General features: G+C 35.2%; 1 protein-coding gene across 1 annotated transcript in view; it reads right to left on the bottom strand.

Annotated features, from left to right (window-relative positions):
* LOC122144782 (mannosyl-oligosaccharide 1,2-alpha-mannosidase IA-like) overlaps nucleotides 1–17070 on the bottom strand; it is a 48504-nt gene extending 31434 nt beyond the window's left edge. The window contains exons 1-2 of the mRNA XM_042755940.1: nucleotides 16762–17070; nucleotides 9899–9979 (exon numbers count right to left, since the gene is read on the bottom strand). Coding sequence (XP_042611874.1) covers nucleotides 9899–9979; nucleotides 16762–16839 — 159 coding nt within the window. The 5' untranslated portion in view covers nucleotides 16840–17070. The remainder of the gene's footprint in view (nucleotides 1–9898; nucleotides 9980–16761) is intronic.
* Between the last annotated feature and the right edge of the window lie 3796 nt (nucleotides 17071–20866).

Raw genomic sequence — 20866 nt, 5'->3', positions numbered from 1 at the left:
TCCTAACAGCACTTCGACTTTCAGCCTATTTCTGTCTTTTCATGGTTTTGAAAGCAATCTTTTCTGCTCTCCTAAGCTGCATTTATTTGTTTAAAAAAATACAGTAAAAACAGTAATAATGTGAAATATTATGTTAACAGTTTTCTTCGTCAGCTGTGTTTAATTGTATTATAATTTATTTAAAGATTTTTTTAAAAACCTATCTCGGCTAATGCTATAAATTATACAGGAGCTTTTTTACTATTACTATTAGCTATTACTTTTTATTTAAGGTTACAATTAACCACATAGACTATTAAAAAAAAAATAGATATAATTATAAAATGTATATAATGTGTATACAGGGCTCCAGACTCATTCTCTTTTGCTACTAACTTTCTAAATTGGTCACAAGAGCACACGGTTTGGTCGCAATTTTTATTTTTTTGTATTCATTTTTTTTTTTTTTTTTTTGTGCACTACAACATGCGATTAATCAATGCATGCTGAGGAACTTTTATCATAGTTTATAGTTATATGGAAATGAAAGTGGTCAACATTCAACCCGTTCTTTTTCAGTTTCGTTTGTTATTTGATGTTTCTCATAAAAAACATAAACTCACCATAAACAAAATTAACAAAATCACCAATTCAAAAAATATAAATATAAATATATTAAAATCTCACAATCAAAAAAAAAGGTTGCAAAATGTGAATATTGTGAATATTTGGTCACAGTCTGGAGCTCTGTGTATACATAGGCTATATAAAATGTAAATTGCACATAAGACAGCTTTTACAGTAACTTCTAAAGGTAATTATGAAAAAAAAAAATTATCTTCCAGTTGTTGAAATACAATCATTTACACAGCAGATGTCATAAGTTGGTTCCATGACAGATTTAATTAAACATTAAATAATTAAGCCATCACTAACAGGTTTATGAAAATATAATCAATTTACAGGCCACACTTGGTTTCACGCTGCTTTTTTAATTGAGGCACCTATACAGTGTCATGCCAGCATCAAAATGTCATTTATTGATTGAATTCCATGATAAAACTTGATAAAATTTGAAAGATAATAAATTGTTTCTTGTTAAAAGCAAAAAACAAAAAGTTGGCCGGGAGTTGGCATGCTATATATAAGGTCTAATAATGTTTTATTCACGGAAAAATAGAAACTGTGTAGACTAAAAGATCTATTTTGGGATTTAAAAATCAATATTGATTTTAATATGCTGATTTGGTGCTCAAGAAATTTTTTTATTGTTATATTTGTACTTTTGTAACATAACAACATCAATGTCTTTACTTTCACTTTTGATCAATTTAATGCATTCTGTCTGAAAAAAGTATTAGTCTGAAAAAAAAAAAAAATACTGAGCTCAAATTTTTGAATGGTAGTGTTTTTGGCACATTTTCTAAACGCTCCCTAATTAGTCATAATATAAGCGCTGAATTCTCTAACTTAGGCATTGAAACAGCTGTGGATTGTTGTTTTGAAATCTGTGGATGAAAAATTATGCCAATGGTGTAACAAATCAATCTGCATAGCTTCGATATTAGGCTAGCTAGTTAAAATTCAAGAAGGAAAAAAAAAAACTATTCCAAATAAATGCTAATTAACAATGACAGGAAACCTAATTAGGAATTCCCATGGCTGACATACTGTAGCCTATGGAAACACGATGAGACTGCAATTTGATGAAGTCCAGGGAGGCCAGTGAAGGCTTTTCTTCATCCTGTGTTCTAGAGCTCGTCTCTCAGTGCTGATAGCCCTGCAAATGTACCAAAGACGGATTGAAACACAAAGCCTGAGAGCAGCTTCCTCCTGAGACCTCTGCCTGCTCTTTCTTCTCTTGCTTTCTTCTCTCTTTCTGCCAAGCCTCTTCTGAACTGCATAATTCATAAAAAATAGACCATTCTTGGGGTCTAATATGTTTTCACAGCACTCTGTATGTTGAAAGAACCGTCATATTCTTTATGTATGGTTGCCGTTTTACATTTCTGAAATGTGAAAACACAGAGTTGAATTTGAAGGAAGTAACTCAAGGGACAGGAGATAAATTGGCCTTGCTTTTAATAGTAGGGAAAGCTGGTCCACTGGGAACAAGAAGGCCATGAGAGAAGAGGGAGCTGTGAGTCATCCGTGCAAACGTACAAAAAAATAAATTTAATTGGCTGGGTATGCTAAAGAACATCAGCATCTGCTATAACACTGATTAACTGCTCAACCAAGCTCACAACATTAACAACACAAACAGGCCATTATGTGGGTGAAACACTCCGACGTACCTGGTCATTACCTGATTAAACCTCAAGTCTCAAGTGGTGCTCTGCTCTCCTTAACAATTCACACTCTTCTGCCACAATTACAAATCAACATACACACGCTGATGCCGTGTGACGGGATATGAAGATGCAGGGAGTGCGGCGCTGAAGATATAAGCAGTGCTGACACACCAGAGGAAGCTGTGACGAACAGACAGGAATGTGTAAGGTCTATTATGAAGGTGTGAACAAATTAATAAATAAAAACACTATTGGACCTGCCTGTCTGAAATTCTCACAAAAGACCTAATACAACCTAAACAAATAAATAAACAAAAGTCAAAGATGCCAAAACAAAACAAAAAGTAATACATCAATACTTTAAAATAAAATAAAGTTATGAATTTCTTTTGTGTGCAAGTCTGTTGAACATGTCAGCATATTACAAATGACATTTGTAAATCACCTCCACCTGAGTGAATTCTTGCCATGCTGGAGGGTGCAGGTCAAAATGGTATGAAAGCTGTCCCTGAATACACATGACTGGAAAAACAGGCTTGTGAATCTCAACACAACACAATAAACCATTTATCCTCCATGTCAATCAAATCTAGGTGCAAGTTGGGTGCATGTACGGCTTCCAGAAAGTACAAAGAACATTTGAGACTAGTATTTTACTTTAAACTACGTCTTATTCCATCTGGATGTACTAAAAAGAAAAGCGGTGCATGACGGGGCGGTGAGATATCTAGTGGAGCTACAGCTGAGACGGAAGTGCTGAAACCGAGAGATAAATAAGTGACAGCTGGAGCTTTTTGCACTTCTACATCTAATGTACCCTGTTAAAAGGTTTCTAAGGTTAATGCGAGAGGCATTTTGGGGCCACGTGCTGCCATCTGAAGACTTCACAAGCTTGGAAGTTTGAAACGAACGGCTTCAGAGATTTTTCGCAGTGTTTATTCCTGGCCTAAAATATGCAAAGTAACTGTGTCGCAGTTTACGCCGACTGATTCCGGCTGGAAGCTGGAAATAAAGTAAACTTGATGTTTTGTAAGCCAACATGAGGCCCCGTGTTGTAGGGCCCCATATTGTACAAAGGAAATTGCTTGTCATGCTCTATCAGAGGAGGGAAGATCTCTTGCTAATAGCAGGTGCGCCGAGCGTCTGGGGTATTTGCGGGAACGAGCGGAAAACAACTCATTTACCTCAGAGCAAGAGAAAAATTATGCATTTGCGGCTAAGTAATGCTGCTTTATGGGATGCTCTCTAAAGCTTCATTTCTCTGCTCGTTGCATTTAAATTGTTGCGGTGTCTCAGCACAGCTGGCAACAGGCGTGATGTTAATCGCCATATGACTTCCATTACGGTAAAAATGGTGGTGAGAACAATCTAAAAGCAAGAAATAGGCAAATTAGTGTAATTGAAAATGGCGCATTAAAAACTCATAGAGAGCTCTTTGTTGTCGGGAGGAATGGCGTTTGCATTATGTGAACGGTACACAATAGCGGTGTCACTCAGCGCAGCATTCCGCCATTAAAGATGCATGCGACAGTTTCAGTATTGTTTAGAGAATGACAAAAGAATGCCGTGTGTATTTACAGTAAAGATGTCTCCTGACAGAAACATATGATTGTGGACCGAGTGAGGATGATTAATTTCCTCTGCCTACTGTAAACAAGTCAAATGCATTTTTAATCATTCCAGAAAAATAACGGTAATAACGAGCCATCGACCCACGGACTGCTAATGAGCTGCGATATGTTTGAGTCTTCCAGACACTGAGGAATACCCGTGTTTCCCATCCCAGATCTCTCCCAAAAGAATATATAGAGACGACTGTAGAAAAACTGAGACTAAAGGAAGGTCTGGGCAGCAGTTATGATGAAACAGATGTTATGATCATTAGCACTGACGGCATCATTTATCCTGCTCTGCCCTGCCTGCGGAGCTCGAGCGAATGCTTCACAGTTCATGTAATTATGTTGCTTAAGCGGCTTTTATCAGATTGCCATTGTTTGGGATTTGCTAGGCAACTAAAATGAGGTAGCAGGGTTTAGTCACATGGTTTTAGTGTAAACACGCACCCAATAAAGCACCTATGCTTGTGTCATTATTATCCCTCAGAACAGTGTGTTGTGTATGTTAAACCACTAAAGTGGGATAAATTCAGTTGTATGCAACTTAAAAATAATACATAATAATAAATAATACACACACATGCAAAGCATGCAATGACTGTGGCAACTTTAACATTTGAAAGGATACTATGGCAAAGTTATTGCTTTCCTTATTCAAACTGATTTTTTTTTTCATGAACATATGGTTGACCTGAAGAATGAAAGCTGTATCATACACTTGGAAAATTATGAGCTTACAGACACGAGGGGTGTGACAATACACTTAGCTCACAAGATGAGACAAAATACAGTTACTTGGTTCACTAGAACAAGACAATATTTTAATACTATTTTAAATGACAAAATATGTCTTGTAATTACAAAAAGTAAAAAAATGCAGTTGTATTTTGAAATACTTTAACTAATCTAGGGCTGTAACTAATGACTATTTTGGTAATCAAGTAATCTACTGATTATTTTGATAGTTTAGTAATCTGATATTTTTTGTGTAACAAATAGAAAACCAAAGTGAAAACCAGGCTTAAGTATGACTATTTATATATAAACTAATGCAATAATTGGCTCAAATAAAATATAAAAACCAAGTAATTACATGATTTTATTGAACAACACTTAAATATGAACATAACCAAGTTAAGTACATTATGTATTAACAAAGACCTGCAGAGGACGCCAACGACCTGGTGACGTTTCACTTTACAACGTGATTAAACAATGCTTGAAATTAAATTTTAATATTTGGACACATGAAAACTCAGAAACTTTTATTTTGAAATCATGATGTACAATAAATGGCATATTTAGAAATAGGTTGATGTATTCTCCTGTGTTTTCAAAGGTTTACAGATGATTTATATTGCAAATCTAGTGAGATATGCACATTGTATACAAAAAAAAAAAAATACATAGCAGTCAGGACATAAATGTTCACATCATCCATGACAAAAAGCATGAGCTATAATAAAGCTGGACTGAAATTAAGTATTTGTGCAGCCATTGATCTCTGTCAAGGTATAGAAAAATCTACACAACATATGGGACTTGCTAGGGGTTATGTAAAATGAATTATAGAGCAAGAAAAAAAAAAAAGATGGAAATCGATATGTGATCCATTAAGGAGTTAAGTGCTGTGTTCTGACAGGTGGCTCTGTCCCAGGCTGCTCACGTCAATGATGGAAAACCGTCCGGGCGTAAATAATGTAGGAATAAATCAGCCAGAGATTAATCCTCTCATCGTTCAGGAGCGGAAACCCAGCGCTGGACTAAATCACAGCAAACAACATCAGCTTCTGAAGCTGTCTATGATTGCAGCTGTCTGCTTTGCCTATGCTGAGTAGCATGTGCAGCATTTTGCATGAAGGCTGTCTCTCAAGACGATGAAAGATTCATCAAAGAGCCCGGTCCTGCTTTGAGTGCTAGCCAAGGCGCCAGAGCCGTCAGCAGCTAGAGAAGAAATCACACCTCTTTTCAATTTTAGCACCACCTCAACACATCCAGACGCTTTATATTATATGCATGTGCATATGTGAAAGGGTAATGAGAAACGGCCACATTGCCTGGCAGAAGTAGAAACTATATTGATCTGAAGCCTCCCAAGAAAACCTAAACATGTCTTCTCTATGCAGATGACATGGCCACCATCCTCCAGTGATGATTTAGTCATGCAGTGTTCGAGGAATCCTATAATAGGTTTGGTCTCCAAAAGATTACATTTTCAAAGCCCAGTTAGAATTTAAAGCCAGACACATTTACCGAGATCTCTCGCTGTGGTTTAACAATGTGAGCGGCTACTTGAAGGCTATCTCCTGTAATCAACATTTCTCAGTTCAGGGCACACATTATTATGAAGGTAGACAGGAGGGCGTCTCATTATCCTGAGTGTGTGAGATTACTACACTGAAGGACTTTCATCAGTGCTGTGCTTGAGTCCTGGACTCTGTGCTGCCCACTTTGTATTCAACCATGTTGTGCCTCCCCCGTCAATACACGGTGATGAAACGAGCTTGCGTCTTGCTGAGAGAACAATAATGTAGTGTTCAAAGATTTATATCAGTGTTAGTCTATTCTCAAAAAGGGAGATAGCGGAGACCTCCACTGTTATCTGAAACGGTGTTTGACAACCAACCATTCACTTCAACAGACAGTGTTTCATTTCGTCACACACCCATCATATAGAATCTCAGTGTGGGATGACATAGAGGTCATCATGTTTCATTAAAAGCTTTGGATTGGGCAGGGCGGTATGATGCTATAATGTGTCAACTGTAGAGATTGTGCTATAGGGTTTGTATGGCGTTCAGTAGGCATGAATGCTTTATGTGAGAGCATTAGTGAAATACATTATTCTAGACATATTCATTTGTTATAAAATTTTTGGCTAAACTTTATTTTAAGTGTCCTTGCTACAGTGTAATTATACATTTATGTACTAAGTAACATTAATTAATTACATGTACTTACTATATGGTTAGGGTTAGGATTAGGGTTCGTCTTAGGGTCACTCGCATGTAATTATGTATTATTTATTGTTATTATAATAGTAAGGAATTTAAAAATTATGAAATTTATTTTAATACAAATTTAATGAAATTCTAAACGTAGCCTAAAAAAATTTCCATTAATTTCCCAAATCCATTCATTTAATTATTCAGCAATATGAACTACTGCATGCTTATTTAATATTACATTACATTACATTACATTTAGTCATTTAGCAGACGCTTTTATCCAAAGCGACTTACAAATGAGGACAATGGAAGCAATCAAAAACAACAAAAGAGCAATGATATATAAGTGCTATAACAAGTCTCAGTTAGCTTAAACACAGTATATATAGCAAGGGCTTTTAAATAATATAATAAATAAAAAGAAAACAGATAGAATAGAAAAAGAATAGAGCAAGCTAGTGTTAGAGGTCTTTTTTTATAACTGTATAATAAATAAAAAAAGAAAATAGAATACAAAAAAATTAAAAAGGTAGTTAGATTATAATTTTTTATAAAAAAAATAAAAAAGTGAGTGAAATAGTTAGAGGGTCAAATAAAGATGGAAGAGATGTGTTTTAAGCCGATTCTTAAAGATGGCTAAGGACTCAGCTGCTCGGATTGAGTTGGGCAGGTCATTCCACCAGGAGGGAACATTTAATTTAAAAGTCCGTAAAAGTGACTTTGTGCTTCTTTGGGATGGCACAATCAAGCGATGTTCACTTGCAGAACGCAAGCTTCTAGAGGGCACATAAGTCTGAAGTAATGAATTTAGGTAAAGGGGTGCAGAGCCAGTGGTGGTTTTGTATGCAAACATCAATGCCTTGAATTTTATGCGAGCAGCTATTGGTAGCCAGTGCAAATTGATAAATAGAGGTGTGACGTGTATTCTTTTCGGCTCATTAAAAATTAATCTTGCTTCCGCGTTCTGGATTAATTGTAAAGGCTTGATAGAACTGGCTGAAAGACCTGCCAAGAGAGCGTTGCAATAGTCTAGCCTGGACAGAACAAGAGCTTGAACAAGTTGTTGTGCAGCATGTTCAGAAAGAAAGGGCCTGATCTTCTTAATGTTGAATAAAGCAAATCTGCAGGAATGGACAGTTTTAGCAATGTGGTCTGAGAAAGTTAGCTGATCATCAATCATAACTCCAAGGTTTCTGGCTGTTTGGAAGAAGTTTTATGGTTGATGTGCCTAACTTGATGGTGAAATTGTGATGAAACGATGGGTTTGCTGGAACCACAAGCAGTTATGTCTTGGCAAGGTTGAGTTGAAGGTGATGGTCCTTCATCCAGCAAGAAATGTCTGTTAGACAAGCTGAGATGCGAGCAGCCACCGATGGATCATCAGGATGGAATGAGAGGTAGAGTTGAGTGTCATCAGCATAGCAATGGTATGAAAAGCCATGTTTCTGAATGACAGAACCTAATGATGCCATGTAGACAGAGAAGAGAAGTGGTCCAAGAACTGAGCCCTGAGGCACCCCAGTAGTTAGATGTTGCGACTTGGACACCTCACCTCTCCAAGATACTTTGAAGGACCTATCTGATAGGTAAGACTCAAACCACTGGAGTGCGGTTTCCTGAGATGCCCTTTGTCAGTAGGGTTGACAGGAGGATCTGGTGATTAACCGTGTCAAAAGCAGCAGATAGATCAAGCAAGATAATTATTGAAGATTTGGATTCCGCTCTTGTCGCTCTTAAATATATTATTTAATATATAATATAAAAAGTCTTCTGTTTCACATGATCCTTCAGGAATCATTCTAATATGCTGATTTGGTGCTTAAGAAACATTACTTATTATAAATATTGAAAACTTGTGCTGCTTAATATTTTTTGCGGAAACCATCATTTTATTTATTTATCTTTTTTTTTCAAACTTCTTTAGTGAATAGAAGGTTCTAAAGAAGAGTATCAGTAAAAAACAGAACTCTTATGTAACATAATAAATGTCTTCACAGTCACTTTTGATCAATTTAATGCATCTTTGCTGAATAAAAGATTTTCAACCAAAGAAAGAAAGACAGAAAAATATATATCTTACTCATATATTCTCCTATATTCAAGAGCATTAATAAAACATGAAATACAAGAACAAATGTTTAACATCGTACAAGCTGAAGCTTGTTGAGTCATTCCTCCAGGAACAATAACACGTTACCCATAGGAACTCATCTTTCTTCTGCAGCACTACTATAGCTATTCTGTGCTAGCAGGAGGTAGAGTCACAGTGGAGATGAGAGATGTCTGTTCTGCTGAAGGGTCTGCATTACATCAACACAACCACACAAGCACAGGCTCGATGAAGCTCACACAGTGAGCCGTTCCCTCTCTGGACAACGCTCTGTTCCGCACCGCAAAAATGAAAACTTACACTATCACCAAGAGCACATTTGCCGCAGTACACAACAAGAAAGCCCTGAGTGTCAGCGGAAAACGTCACTCTCTTGATTTGAATCAGATCCTTCACGTTCTGCCAGATGCTGCTGGGAAAATCTAATTTACAGGAGGGGAGATCGGAAATATGAGCAAAGTTCTGCATTAGCCTGATTCAATGAAGCCTTGGAAATGGGCTTTGTGTGTGTGCTTCAGGTCACGCTTGAGAGTCCAACATCTTTTTTTGGTTTCAAAAAGGCTTTCAATTTAGCAGAGTGGGCACAGAGCTTCCTGGATGTGCCGGGATCTAAAAACGAGCTCTAAGTGGGATGACGTGTGTGTGTGTGTGTGTGTGTGTGTGTGTTTGTTTGACTTGGCTCAACAGCCGGACCACCGGGATAAGACAGACTTGAGGCCCCTATGGCTCTCCTGAGAGGCCTATTGTGTCCTGCCAACTATAAATGTCACTGACTTCCAACAGTTTCACACAGAGATTCAAGGACACGGTCTTTAAATGCACCGAAGCTTCCAGCTTCCTTCAGGCAGCGTGTCAATTATAGCCTGCTTGCATATAATATGCTTTGGCCATAAGCACATATTCAGTCTGGTAAAACATGAAAAAACATCTGTACACCCCAGGTTTACATACCTCTTTGCCTGAGAGATAATAGGCGGACAGCAGGCCTCCAACAAAACGGATGTTCACTTCAAAGACGGAGATTTCGGCATTCTGAGGAAATAAAACAAAGGAAAACAAAAAGAGGTGAATATTTAAGCTCATAAAAACACTGCGACTGGCTCACCTTGAACTGCAGACTGTAACAATAGCAGGGGAAAATGTGTGAGTACTACAAACACACTTCGCACGCACACACCAAATACAAAGAAAGAAAACAATACAACCGAGCTGATAAAGCTCTGCGGGGATTGAGCACAGATACAAACAAGATCTCATAGGAGGGTGAAATCTGAGTGCGGATATTTTCTGCGGATCTGGAAAACCATGGCTGCTGGGGAAAGGCGTATCCTATGGCACATGTCACATGAACAAAAACATAACTCACAGGAAACAGAGGTATAAAGAGAGGATGCTACTGGGAGTATCTTCAAATAATAATAACAAAATCTAATATTTCAACAGAAAACTTCTTTGATGTTATACTTTCATCTTATATTTATCTGAACTTGAGAATACTTACAGCACTATTACATCTGACAATATGATTTCAAATACATAGTTTTATACTGGTGCTTTTTAGGAATTATAAACAAACAAACAAACAAAAAAAATTAATAATTATAATAGTAATAAAATATTTTTACCTGTACAGTATATTAAATATAGCATATTCTTAATATATAATCTTTAAATATAAAATAAAATAATTATATTATTATTAACGTACAAATTATATATTTAATTAGTTATTTTAACAAATCTTAATTGTATACTCACATATTTCTCTGTCTACCTCATGTCTCACTCCAATTTTAATATAGATTCATATATTTAAGACTCATCATCCACAGCCAATATTTACAGTGTAAATTTTATATATTTTATTCTACTTTATTTATTTTTAATTGACAAAGCAGCATCTATGGCAAGATCAATGCATTTTAAAATAAACAAATAGTAGTAATGTAGTAACGGAAATCTGACAAAAAAAAAAAAACATGGTGATTTCTTTTTTTTAAACATCCATTTGAGTAAAAACATTGCCTAGTGGCATTTAAAGAAGTACATTCCAACAAAATGATAAAATTTTCTTTTTTATGTTTTCTTGTTGGTGCAGAGTGCTAATTAAATTAGAAAATGGTATTAGGCCTAAAAAGTTTCAGAACCACAGTTTTAAATTATTTAAAACTAGAAAAAAGAAAGAGATTCTAGGTGTTTGGACAACCTAAACTCAACTAAGTACCTTAGAGCAGCAATTGTAGTTAGGAGAGTTTGCATTATATTGCATTTATATTTCAGATACTCCAATCTGGCACTGTGCAACCTGTGGCATGAAACCGCAAGTCTCATTTAGCGTTATACAGTCTGACCACAGCAAGACGTCTGTAGACTCGCCTGATGGTTTATGAGGTGAAATATTTGTGTTTCTGCACTGTCTCTGGGCAACCAAACAATAATGACCCACTTATTGCTTAGCATAGGTTTCATGCACCATTAAAACAATTTCATAACGGCGCACAGGTAGTGCAGCAGAGAAATATCTTGCATCACATTGGTAAATATCCGGTTCAGTGCAAAACAAATGGCTGATGTCTTGGGGTGATTGGGTGTGTTATGGATAGCCTCCTCTCAAATGCTTAAACTGTTCCAGTGACAACGGTGCACCAGATGTTTCCAGATGATGACTCAAGCCTTTTGTGGTTCACAGAGGGATCTGTCAGAAACTGGCAAAAAAAGACCATGACAAATACTTTCTTGTGCATGTCAAGTTAAAAATAAAATGAGAAGAAAAACTAGGAAAAAACTTAATTGAATGCTCCTTGGTTAAACCGGTCAGAACCACTGGTGTGAATGGTAAAGCCTGAAAATATCCTTTTGCTCAGCCATCAATTGGACTGACATGTGTTAAACAAAAAAGTGGAGCAAAAATACAGACAAAACCCTCCACAAGACACTTCAAAAGTTCACTTCTGAGTCTTGTGAAATTGTCTCCTTGCACACAGGAATATGTACAAAGTCAATGGGGAATCAGCAGAAGATAGAAGAGGCAAAAGCAGCAAAGCAAAACCTCCACTGACTCCACAAACTCTGCAATTATTAAAGAGCTGCTGAGCCTTAGCTATGCTAAGAAAAAAATAAAGTGAACTAAATCACAGATATTGATGAGGAAAGGAAAAACTCTTAGGAGAGAACAGCGTGGCTTAAAAAAAAAAAAAAAAAAAAGGACTTATCTGCAACAGACTGGAAGGACTGGAGCAGACAACTAAAACTGTCATCTATATAATCATACTGTAGATACAGTCAACCAAAATTGTTTTGCTTATGACAAATACTAATTCAGATTTAGATTTTTGTGTTTAGTTAAATGGTAAGGAAGAAATTATTTATTACAGGTGAATAGAAAATAAATATATAAACAAGCAAATAAACTATGATAATACAAGAATATGCATAATGATGCAACAAATAATGATATAATACACAATACAATAATAATAGTTTTAGATTCAACTAATTTCTGTATATTTGTAAAATAAAATTACTATTACTGAAATAATAATAATAATAATAATAATAATAATAATAATAATAATAATAATAATAATAGTACATTCCATAAGTATAATTGAAATAGTACTATCTTTTTAGAATTCCATTACATTTATGCAAAGTAAATTTGCAATTAAAATGAATCAAAATCCCAAATAAATAAAACACCTTTTACATACATACATATAGTTTACCTAAGCCTGTTCAGGTGCCTTAAGACTATAAATAGCAGTCATGCAATAAAATAGGCCTCTTTGCCTTAAATAAATAACTTTTTATTATCGGAATATCTCTAATGCAAACTTCAGATGAGTCTGCACTAGAGAGAATGGAAACAGATGGACACAATGAAGCACACTGTGCTTGGGTTCTGTATCTAATGGCGTGTCTCTGATTGTTAGGACTCATAAAAAGGGAAGGGGTTTCTATTTTTATGCTTTTGATGAGGTTTTTCGATCCAGCAGTGGTATAGTGTCTCTGTCTGAAAGGTTATCTCACTCGGGTTCGAGTTCAGTTGGGATTTGTGGTCACTGCAACATAGCGGTCTTTTACAGCAGTGTGTGAATCTGACCTTCGATGATGCTGGATCTTACAGGAATAAAATAAAAGATGAGAGATCAGGACTGTTGATACAGTGAAGTGACTCTCCTCCTCCGTTCTGCTCCAGGCTCGGATTTCTCCGTCAAGCAATCTGATCAGAACTTGTAAAACAACGCAATGTGGTAATGAGGGTTCAGGAATGACCCGATAAATCAAAAACGCTGGACTACTAAAATACTGAGGATAAACAAAGATTAATCATATCTCCCAAAATAATCAATGAGTTCCCAAAGAGACTGAACCGCTTTGGAAAAAAACATTGAAACCGATGATAATAAAAGCGTGATTCACAGATAGCCTTTACTTACACAGCTAAACACCTTTTAGCTTCTCAAAGATAACCAGATGATAGCGGAGGTCAAATGAAGCCGCATGAATGGCTACAATTATTCTGCTAAAACAAGAGGCTTTTGTGCATCAGAAATGGGTTGCTCAGTATTCCAGAGACAAGCTGAATATTAATAACTGCTTCACAGGGGATTTTTGTGGACTCTTTCTTTGTTGGAATTGCTTGAGGGTAGAAAGAAAAGCCTTTCAATTAAAAGTTGTTTAACACTCTTCATTAAAGGATTGGACCCAGATACAGTCTTCTCTCTTGCCTTGAATTGAGGCGCTAGGATGTACTGAAGGACTTCGATGCTTAACTAACGGAAAACCCCTGCAGAATATCTAATGAAATTACCTCACCATAAAGACGCAGAGAACCGATCGAACATCAAACAAAGCGTTATTTTTGTCTGGTTTATTCTGCATATGTTGCGTTTTAATTCATTCATCAACTTTGTTTAGTCATTTCTGGAGTGATCTGCATGCAGTATTGATTCCTTTTCTTCATGATTAATCAGATTTCTGCCTTCATTTGCTGCTCTCAGTCCTTCTATTTCCCTACTGGGTGCAGTTCTGAAGATGAAACCGTTCAGCACTTCTCATATTACTGAAGAGGTATTGACGTTTATAAAAGCCAGATAATTCCACCTCTAAAATCTAGAGGTGGAGTTCTACTTCTAAATTATATTACAAATATAAATATACTACTGTTGAAAATTTGTGGTTTAAAGGTGCCATGTGTAAAAATTGAGGTAAAAATATCCAAAAAATGACCTACACGCATCAAAAGAATGAGAAGAAATAAGGGCGATGATGTCATTAAAAAAATGTCAAGTTATAGTGCTGCAGAGATATCAACCTTAATTAGCATTAGCATTACTAGCCACGGCCCGACAGGTGTCGTAATACCAGTTTCGGCCATGGGAGGCGGTATGCAGGCAACATAACCACCAGCCAACCTGTAATACACGAATAACTCGCACGGCTTGTGGGCGTACTGGAACCTGATGTCAAGCAACCGCGCTCGGAATCACAAATCAAATCCGATAAGAAAAGGAGCCGAAACAGAGTAAACATCGGCACTGCTTTCCATCGCTGGAGACAACTGATGGACTTGAAAGAAATGAGCTTCGACTCCGAACTTGCAACATTTCTTTTGGATTGTTAAGTAAGATGCTGTTAGTATTTCGCTAGAAGTTTGTTTTATATGTTTGCGTATTTTTTTCGGGAAGTTATAACATAGAAATGTATCGAAGGCTGTTCGATAAACGTGCTAATGTTAGCGCTGGCTAACCGTAGCTGCGTTTGATAATTACCTAGCTATAACTTACCCACAGATCCGATCCGGTTTTCACCTGTTATCTACCAAAGCCCGTCTCTACCAAGCTGATGCTAAAATGTAACATTACCTAAGAAACATAAAAAGCCTTCGATGATAATGAACCCGAGAGAGAGAGAGAGAGAGAGAGAGAGAGAGAGCGCGCCCCCGGCCGCGCGCGCACTCACTCACTATATTCAGAGCGGTCAAGTTTTTGAAAGCGTGTGAAAAGAGTCAATTGCGTGTGTCTCACGGTGAATGCTTGAGAGTTGGCAGCTCTGGTTACGTTGGTTGGCGCTAGCTTGGTCAACATCAGCTGTCTGATGTTGACCAATGATGTTGACAGAATGCTGTCTGTCAAATTAATTTAATTCAAATAATGTTTATATACAACTCAAAATGTAATATGAACATATTCACTGGTAAAGGTGAAGGGGAGTAGCTTGAAGATGTCATGTTTCAAAATCACTTGACATCACCCAACGTTCCTCTGGAGGCAAAACGTCCTTTAGGCTTCGGCTATGGCTCTAGGGTTGTTGTTGAGGTAGGGGCGGAGCATAGAGACTATGCCGTTTCTCGTTTGTTACTCTAGAGTAGACCAATTCACTTTATTGAGGCATACTGCCCCCATCTGGTATGGAATGTGGAGTATGACTTGATTTTTTTGCCAGACATTACACATGGCTCCTTTAAGAATCTTTTAATGCTTTTGAAAGTCTCTGCTCACCAAAGCTGCATTTTTCTTAATCAAAAATACAGTATAAACTTCAATATTGTGAAATATTATTAAAAAGTAAAAAATAACTTTTTCTATTTTGATAAAACATTTTTAAATTTGCTGCTCAAATAATGTTTGTCATTATCAATGTTGAAAACTGTTGCGCTGCTTAATATTTTTGTGGGAATTATACACTAAGCATTTTTGGATAAAGTTCAAAGAACAGAATTTATTTTAAATAAATATTTTATCATATTATAAATCATATTATAAATGTATTGACTGCCTTTTTGTTTCCTGCTATCTTTTATACTAAGTGATTCCTCATAATATGACTCATTTAATTCATTATTGAAAAAAAAAAAAAAAAAACAACATCTGGACTGAACTGTCATTCGTGGAGTTAACAAACATTATTATTATTATTATTATTATTATTATTATTATTATTATTATTATTTCTCTGATAACAGTATTGCAATAGTATTACTAATTAATAATAGCATTACTTCAATAATAGTATAACAAATTTACAAAAAATTTGTTGCATTTAAAACAATTTGTTTGCTATTTCAATTATTACTATTACCTATTATTATTACTACTACTACTACTACTACTACTACAACAATTTCTTCAATAATAGTATTTTTAGTATATATAAAACAGTATTGCAATAGTATTACTAATTAATAATAGCATTACTTCAATAATAGTATAACAAATTTACAAAAAATTAGTTGAATTTAAAATAATTTGATTGCTATTTCTATTATCATTTCTTTCAATAATAATATTTTATTTTGTATTTTATTAAATAAAATTTTAAAAAAAAGTCAGATTTGCACAAAGATCCTCCAAACATCTGAAATCTGAAAGTTACACGGAAAATGATTCCTCATAATTTGACTCATTTAAGTCAAGTTAACAGGTTCATTACTGAAAAAAAAAAAAAAAAAAAAAAAAAAAAAAAAAAAAACATCTGGACTGTATTGTAATTTATGGAGTCTGGAATCAAAATTTAGTGCTGAAAAATGGCAAAAAGCATGAGACAAGATAGTGGAAACTCTCCTCAAATATTAGCACCAGCCACTGAGTCAGAGTCTTATGGATGATTTACAAGCGGCGATGCTGAAAGCTCCCAAAAAGTGCAAAGGTTGATTACGTCAACATTGAAGACGACATAGACAAGTTCTCAAAGCTTCATCAAAAAAGTCATTCTGTTCCATCATTGAGGGTCAAATTTATAGCAAAGAAATATTTGTAAGGATAAAAATCAACCGGCTCAACAAAAAGGAGTATAAAAGGCTTGAGTCTTACCATGTTAAAGTCTAGGTTACTTTCCACCCACTCGGTAGCAGCCTCAAACTCATCATACATCTCCATAATGTAGAGCATGTCCAGAGCATCCACAATGGTGGCTCCTTTGAGACTACCTGTGGATAAATATGACAACAAACCATTTGAGAAGGCTTCCTGTGGGGTTACCTCTAGGATCAGAGCTGAAATAAACCGATAGCTTTATGATAAAGACCTCAGAGCCTTTGAGATATGGACCCTAATGCCCTGCCTAAGGGGAAATCCTGTGAAGAGAGCAAACAAACCATGGCTACAACAAATACAAACCTTGGGAGTTAACACCCTCAAAGGGAAACCAAGGTTAAGATGAACAGATCTTGTCAGATTACTTCAGTATTTTAGTAGACAACAACAAAGTGGATAAAAGAAAGGAAGACGTTCAATAACTCTCTGGTGTTGTCAAAGATCTGGGCTCTTTAGTTCTATATGAATCAGTTATATACTGAATCTATTTACTGTGAACAAAAATTCTGATTCACTAAACATTGGGACAATGATAACTCAAATATGAAACATGTTTGTGCAATAAAATGTAGCTTGTTAATACAATGTGTAATAATAATAATAATAATATTATTATCAAATAAAATATTAATATTATTAAAATACATTATTATTATTATTATTATTATTTCTTCAAAAATAGTATTTTTATTGTTTTGTTAATTTACAAAAAAGTTTGAATTTAAAACAATTTGATTGATATTTCTATTATTATTGTTATTATTTCTTCAATAATAGTATTTTTATTGTTTATTATTTTGTTAATTTACAAAAAAAAAATTTAAAACTATTTGATTGTTATTTCTATTATTATTATTATTATTATTATTATTATTATTATTATTATTATTACTTCAAAATAGCATTTTCATTTTGTATTATTTTATTTGACAAATGTACAAAAAAAAATTAAAATTAGAACAATTTGATTATTATTTATTATTATTATTATATTTTACCATTTAATTAAAATATTTTAATAATTTGTTTTAAATAACTAATAATTATTTATTTTAGATTTATATAATTTAAATACATTTTATTAAGTACAAAAAAAAGAGAGAGACAGCAATAATTTATCTGTTTTTTTTCTTCTTCTGTTTTTAATTGAAAACTGCAGATTTTATTTTGTCCCCAAAATGCAAAGAAAAACAATCATATCTACCTATCTGTCCTATTTCAGGTCAATTCACACAAACATTTTAGGCATCATTACCCAGCAAGATTCTCCAACAACATGACAAAAGGAAAAATTAACACAGCCAATTAAGGTGATGATGTTATGAAACGAATTCGGTGAAGAAACCAATAGCATATGGTAGCTGGCATAACTCTTCAACAACACGAAAGATGCTCGCTAGCAGTTTTTGCATTTGTACTGATTATGAACGCAGCAGGTTCGGTGACACTGCTTTTTGTGCTTCAATAATTAAAGTCTGGCACTGCATGCGACCCTCTTCAAGAAATGCAAAGCTGCCAACCAGCTGTGCACCTCATTTAGCAGTCCTGGCTTTGTTTATTGATGTTGAAGACACAACATGACAGAATTACTGTGTGCAATATTTGCATGGAACATCTCAAACACCTCCAGCAGAGCATTCACACGCCTTTCGCTTAGCGAGAGCCAATGAAGTGATGGAAAATCCCCAAGAGAGTAAGTTACTGCAAGTGTTAGAGGTTTTTGAACGAAAAAAACAAAAATCTCATATATATTCTTCCTTATAACATCCTTCTAAAAAAAAACACGGATCTCACTTCCAAGAATCTGTCAGGAGAAAAACATGTGGGAGATGCAAGCATGCAATGCCCCTTCATTTCCATGAGTGAAAGAGGAATACAATGAGGTGTTAAGAGAAACAGGAAAAGGAAACCGGATGTGCAAATCAAACAAATCATCATAAAAATGTGCAAAGCACACTCCCTCCTGCAGCTACACTGCTCTTTAGACAGAACAGTCTCCATGCTGCAAAATCGCCCCGTCATAAAAGTTTTACGTTTTGACGTGGCCTTTTCAACTCTGACTACTTTGGTCTAAAGTCATTATTCTACATTACAACCCTGCTCCCTAAACCAAAATCATAGGTTACTGTAGGCTATGCTTTGTAAAAGCCAGGGAAACGGACAAAGATGAGAGTGTCATACTAACCTACAATACTGGAGTACATTGACATGAGCTTGGCAAATTCAAGCAGCAAAGGTGAACCGAGAGAATAAGCCTATGAGCTTATTAATATGGTTGACGTGCAGGTTTCATAGATGTTCATTAGGTCCTAGCGGACTGGCTTTTAGAAATGCCATGAGTAAAAGTTTTTACTGGCAAATAACAACAGAACTCAAATATCTTGAGGAGGTTTGTTAGAAAATTTTATAACGTTTTAAATGCAATAAGTTAAAACAATATTATATTATATTTAATGCATTTTAATGTGTGTATTTATTAGGGGTGTTAAATCGGATGGTTCGTCACGATACGGATACGATAACGATTCTCATACCCAGCGATACGATATTTGCGATACTTTTTCGATACGATTCAACACAGGAGAATATCAATTGATATATTGATATTATTATATACTTATTTTAAACATCCATCTACATTTTTATTAACTCACAAATGCAACCAGTATGGTGACCCATACTCAGAATTCATGCTCTGCATTTAACCCATCCAAAGTGCACACACACCGTGAACACACACCCGGAGCAGTGGGCAGCCATTTATGCTGCGGCGCCCGGGGAGCAATTGGGTGTTCGGTGCTTTGCTCGAACCCACAACCTTAGGGTTAGGAGTCAAACTCTCTAACTATTAGACCACGACTTCCCAAAGTGCTTTTAAGATTTTTCAGGTAGATCTTAAATAATTTTTCAGGTATAGAAATGTAATAATCAAATGTAAAGTAACACTGCATGGTCTTCACTGTATAGATTAAATATAGATTAATCCTTATAAAGGTTGCTCAGTCAAAAATCAGTGCTATCGAGTGAATAATTAGTCGATATTGATAATTATCATGACAAATGTCAACTCTTTATTTCTTTCAAGTTTAAAGCCAGATTTTTGCTCCAAAGTGAGAGTTGTAGAAACCAGAGCATTAATTTTCCATAACAAAATAAATATCTAAATAGAAAATAAAAATCTTAGTTTCTTAGCATGTTTTAATGAGTGATATTATTTCAAATCAAGGTTAATGCACATTTGATAGTATCTTGGTTAGGATGCAGAGGTTTTTGTTCATTATCAAAATAGTATCATTAAATATTCAACATATTTAAACCAATTGTTCATTATCAAAATTAGTTAAGATCTCTAAAAATTGCAGCAACCTCAGTTTTATAGGGTTAAATTTATTTGGACCAAGTTTTTATTTATTTATTTTTAAATTAAGCATTGGTCTCCCATAGTAACATACATTTAAATCATGATAAACAAAGTTAAACATACACATATAGGACCTCAAAACCATGTTAAAAATATAACTATATGGTTTTTAGGTAGCCTATTTGTATGAAAAACAATAGTCTAAAAACATTCAGTATAAATGCACACATGCTATATCTTAATCACAAATATATACTACAATTATACTATTACTCCTTTAATAAAATTCAGTGTGAATATCCCAAATTTCTGCCACAATACTATGGTGCAGTGAGTGTTACTACAGTAAATCCATGGTAAATGATGGCGATGTGTAGATTGAAAAACCTTCTGACTGTCTCGTTACACACAGTGTTTCCCCTGTTTTCAGTCATTTGTGTTTATTGCTGAATTCAAGCGCTTCACACCTGGATCTCACAGCACTGTTTAGTGCTTGCTTGAGCAAGAAAATGCATCTGCTCTAGTGAGCTCGCACCGCACGGCAGTTTGGACTTTGATCTGAGTGGATAAATGGTCCGTGTGGCGCGATTCAAATGAGTCACTCCGTTTCGTTCTACTTTTGGTGCATAAACATTATATCGAACTCTTCATATCATTTTATCGAGGAAAATTATAGAACAATAATTATTGTTATCAAATTATCGCCCAGCCCTAATATATATACACACACACACACTTACA

The sequence above is a fragment of the Cyprinus carpio genome, unplaced genomic scaffold, assembly GCF_018340385.1.
Source record: "Cyprinus carpio isolate SPL01 unplaced genomic scaffold, ASM1834038v1 S000006759, whole genome shotgun sequence".
Classification (NCBI taxonomy): domain Eukaryota; kingdom Metazoa; phylum Chordata; class Actinopteri; order Cypriniformes; family Cyprinidae; genus Cyprinus; species Cyprinus carpio.
The sequence above is the reverse complement of the archived record's forward strand: the minus strand, read 5'-3'. Positions and strand labels throughout refer to the sequence as shown.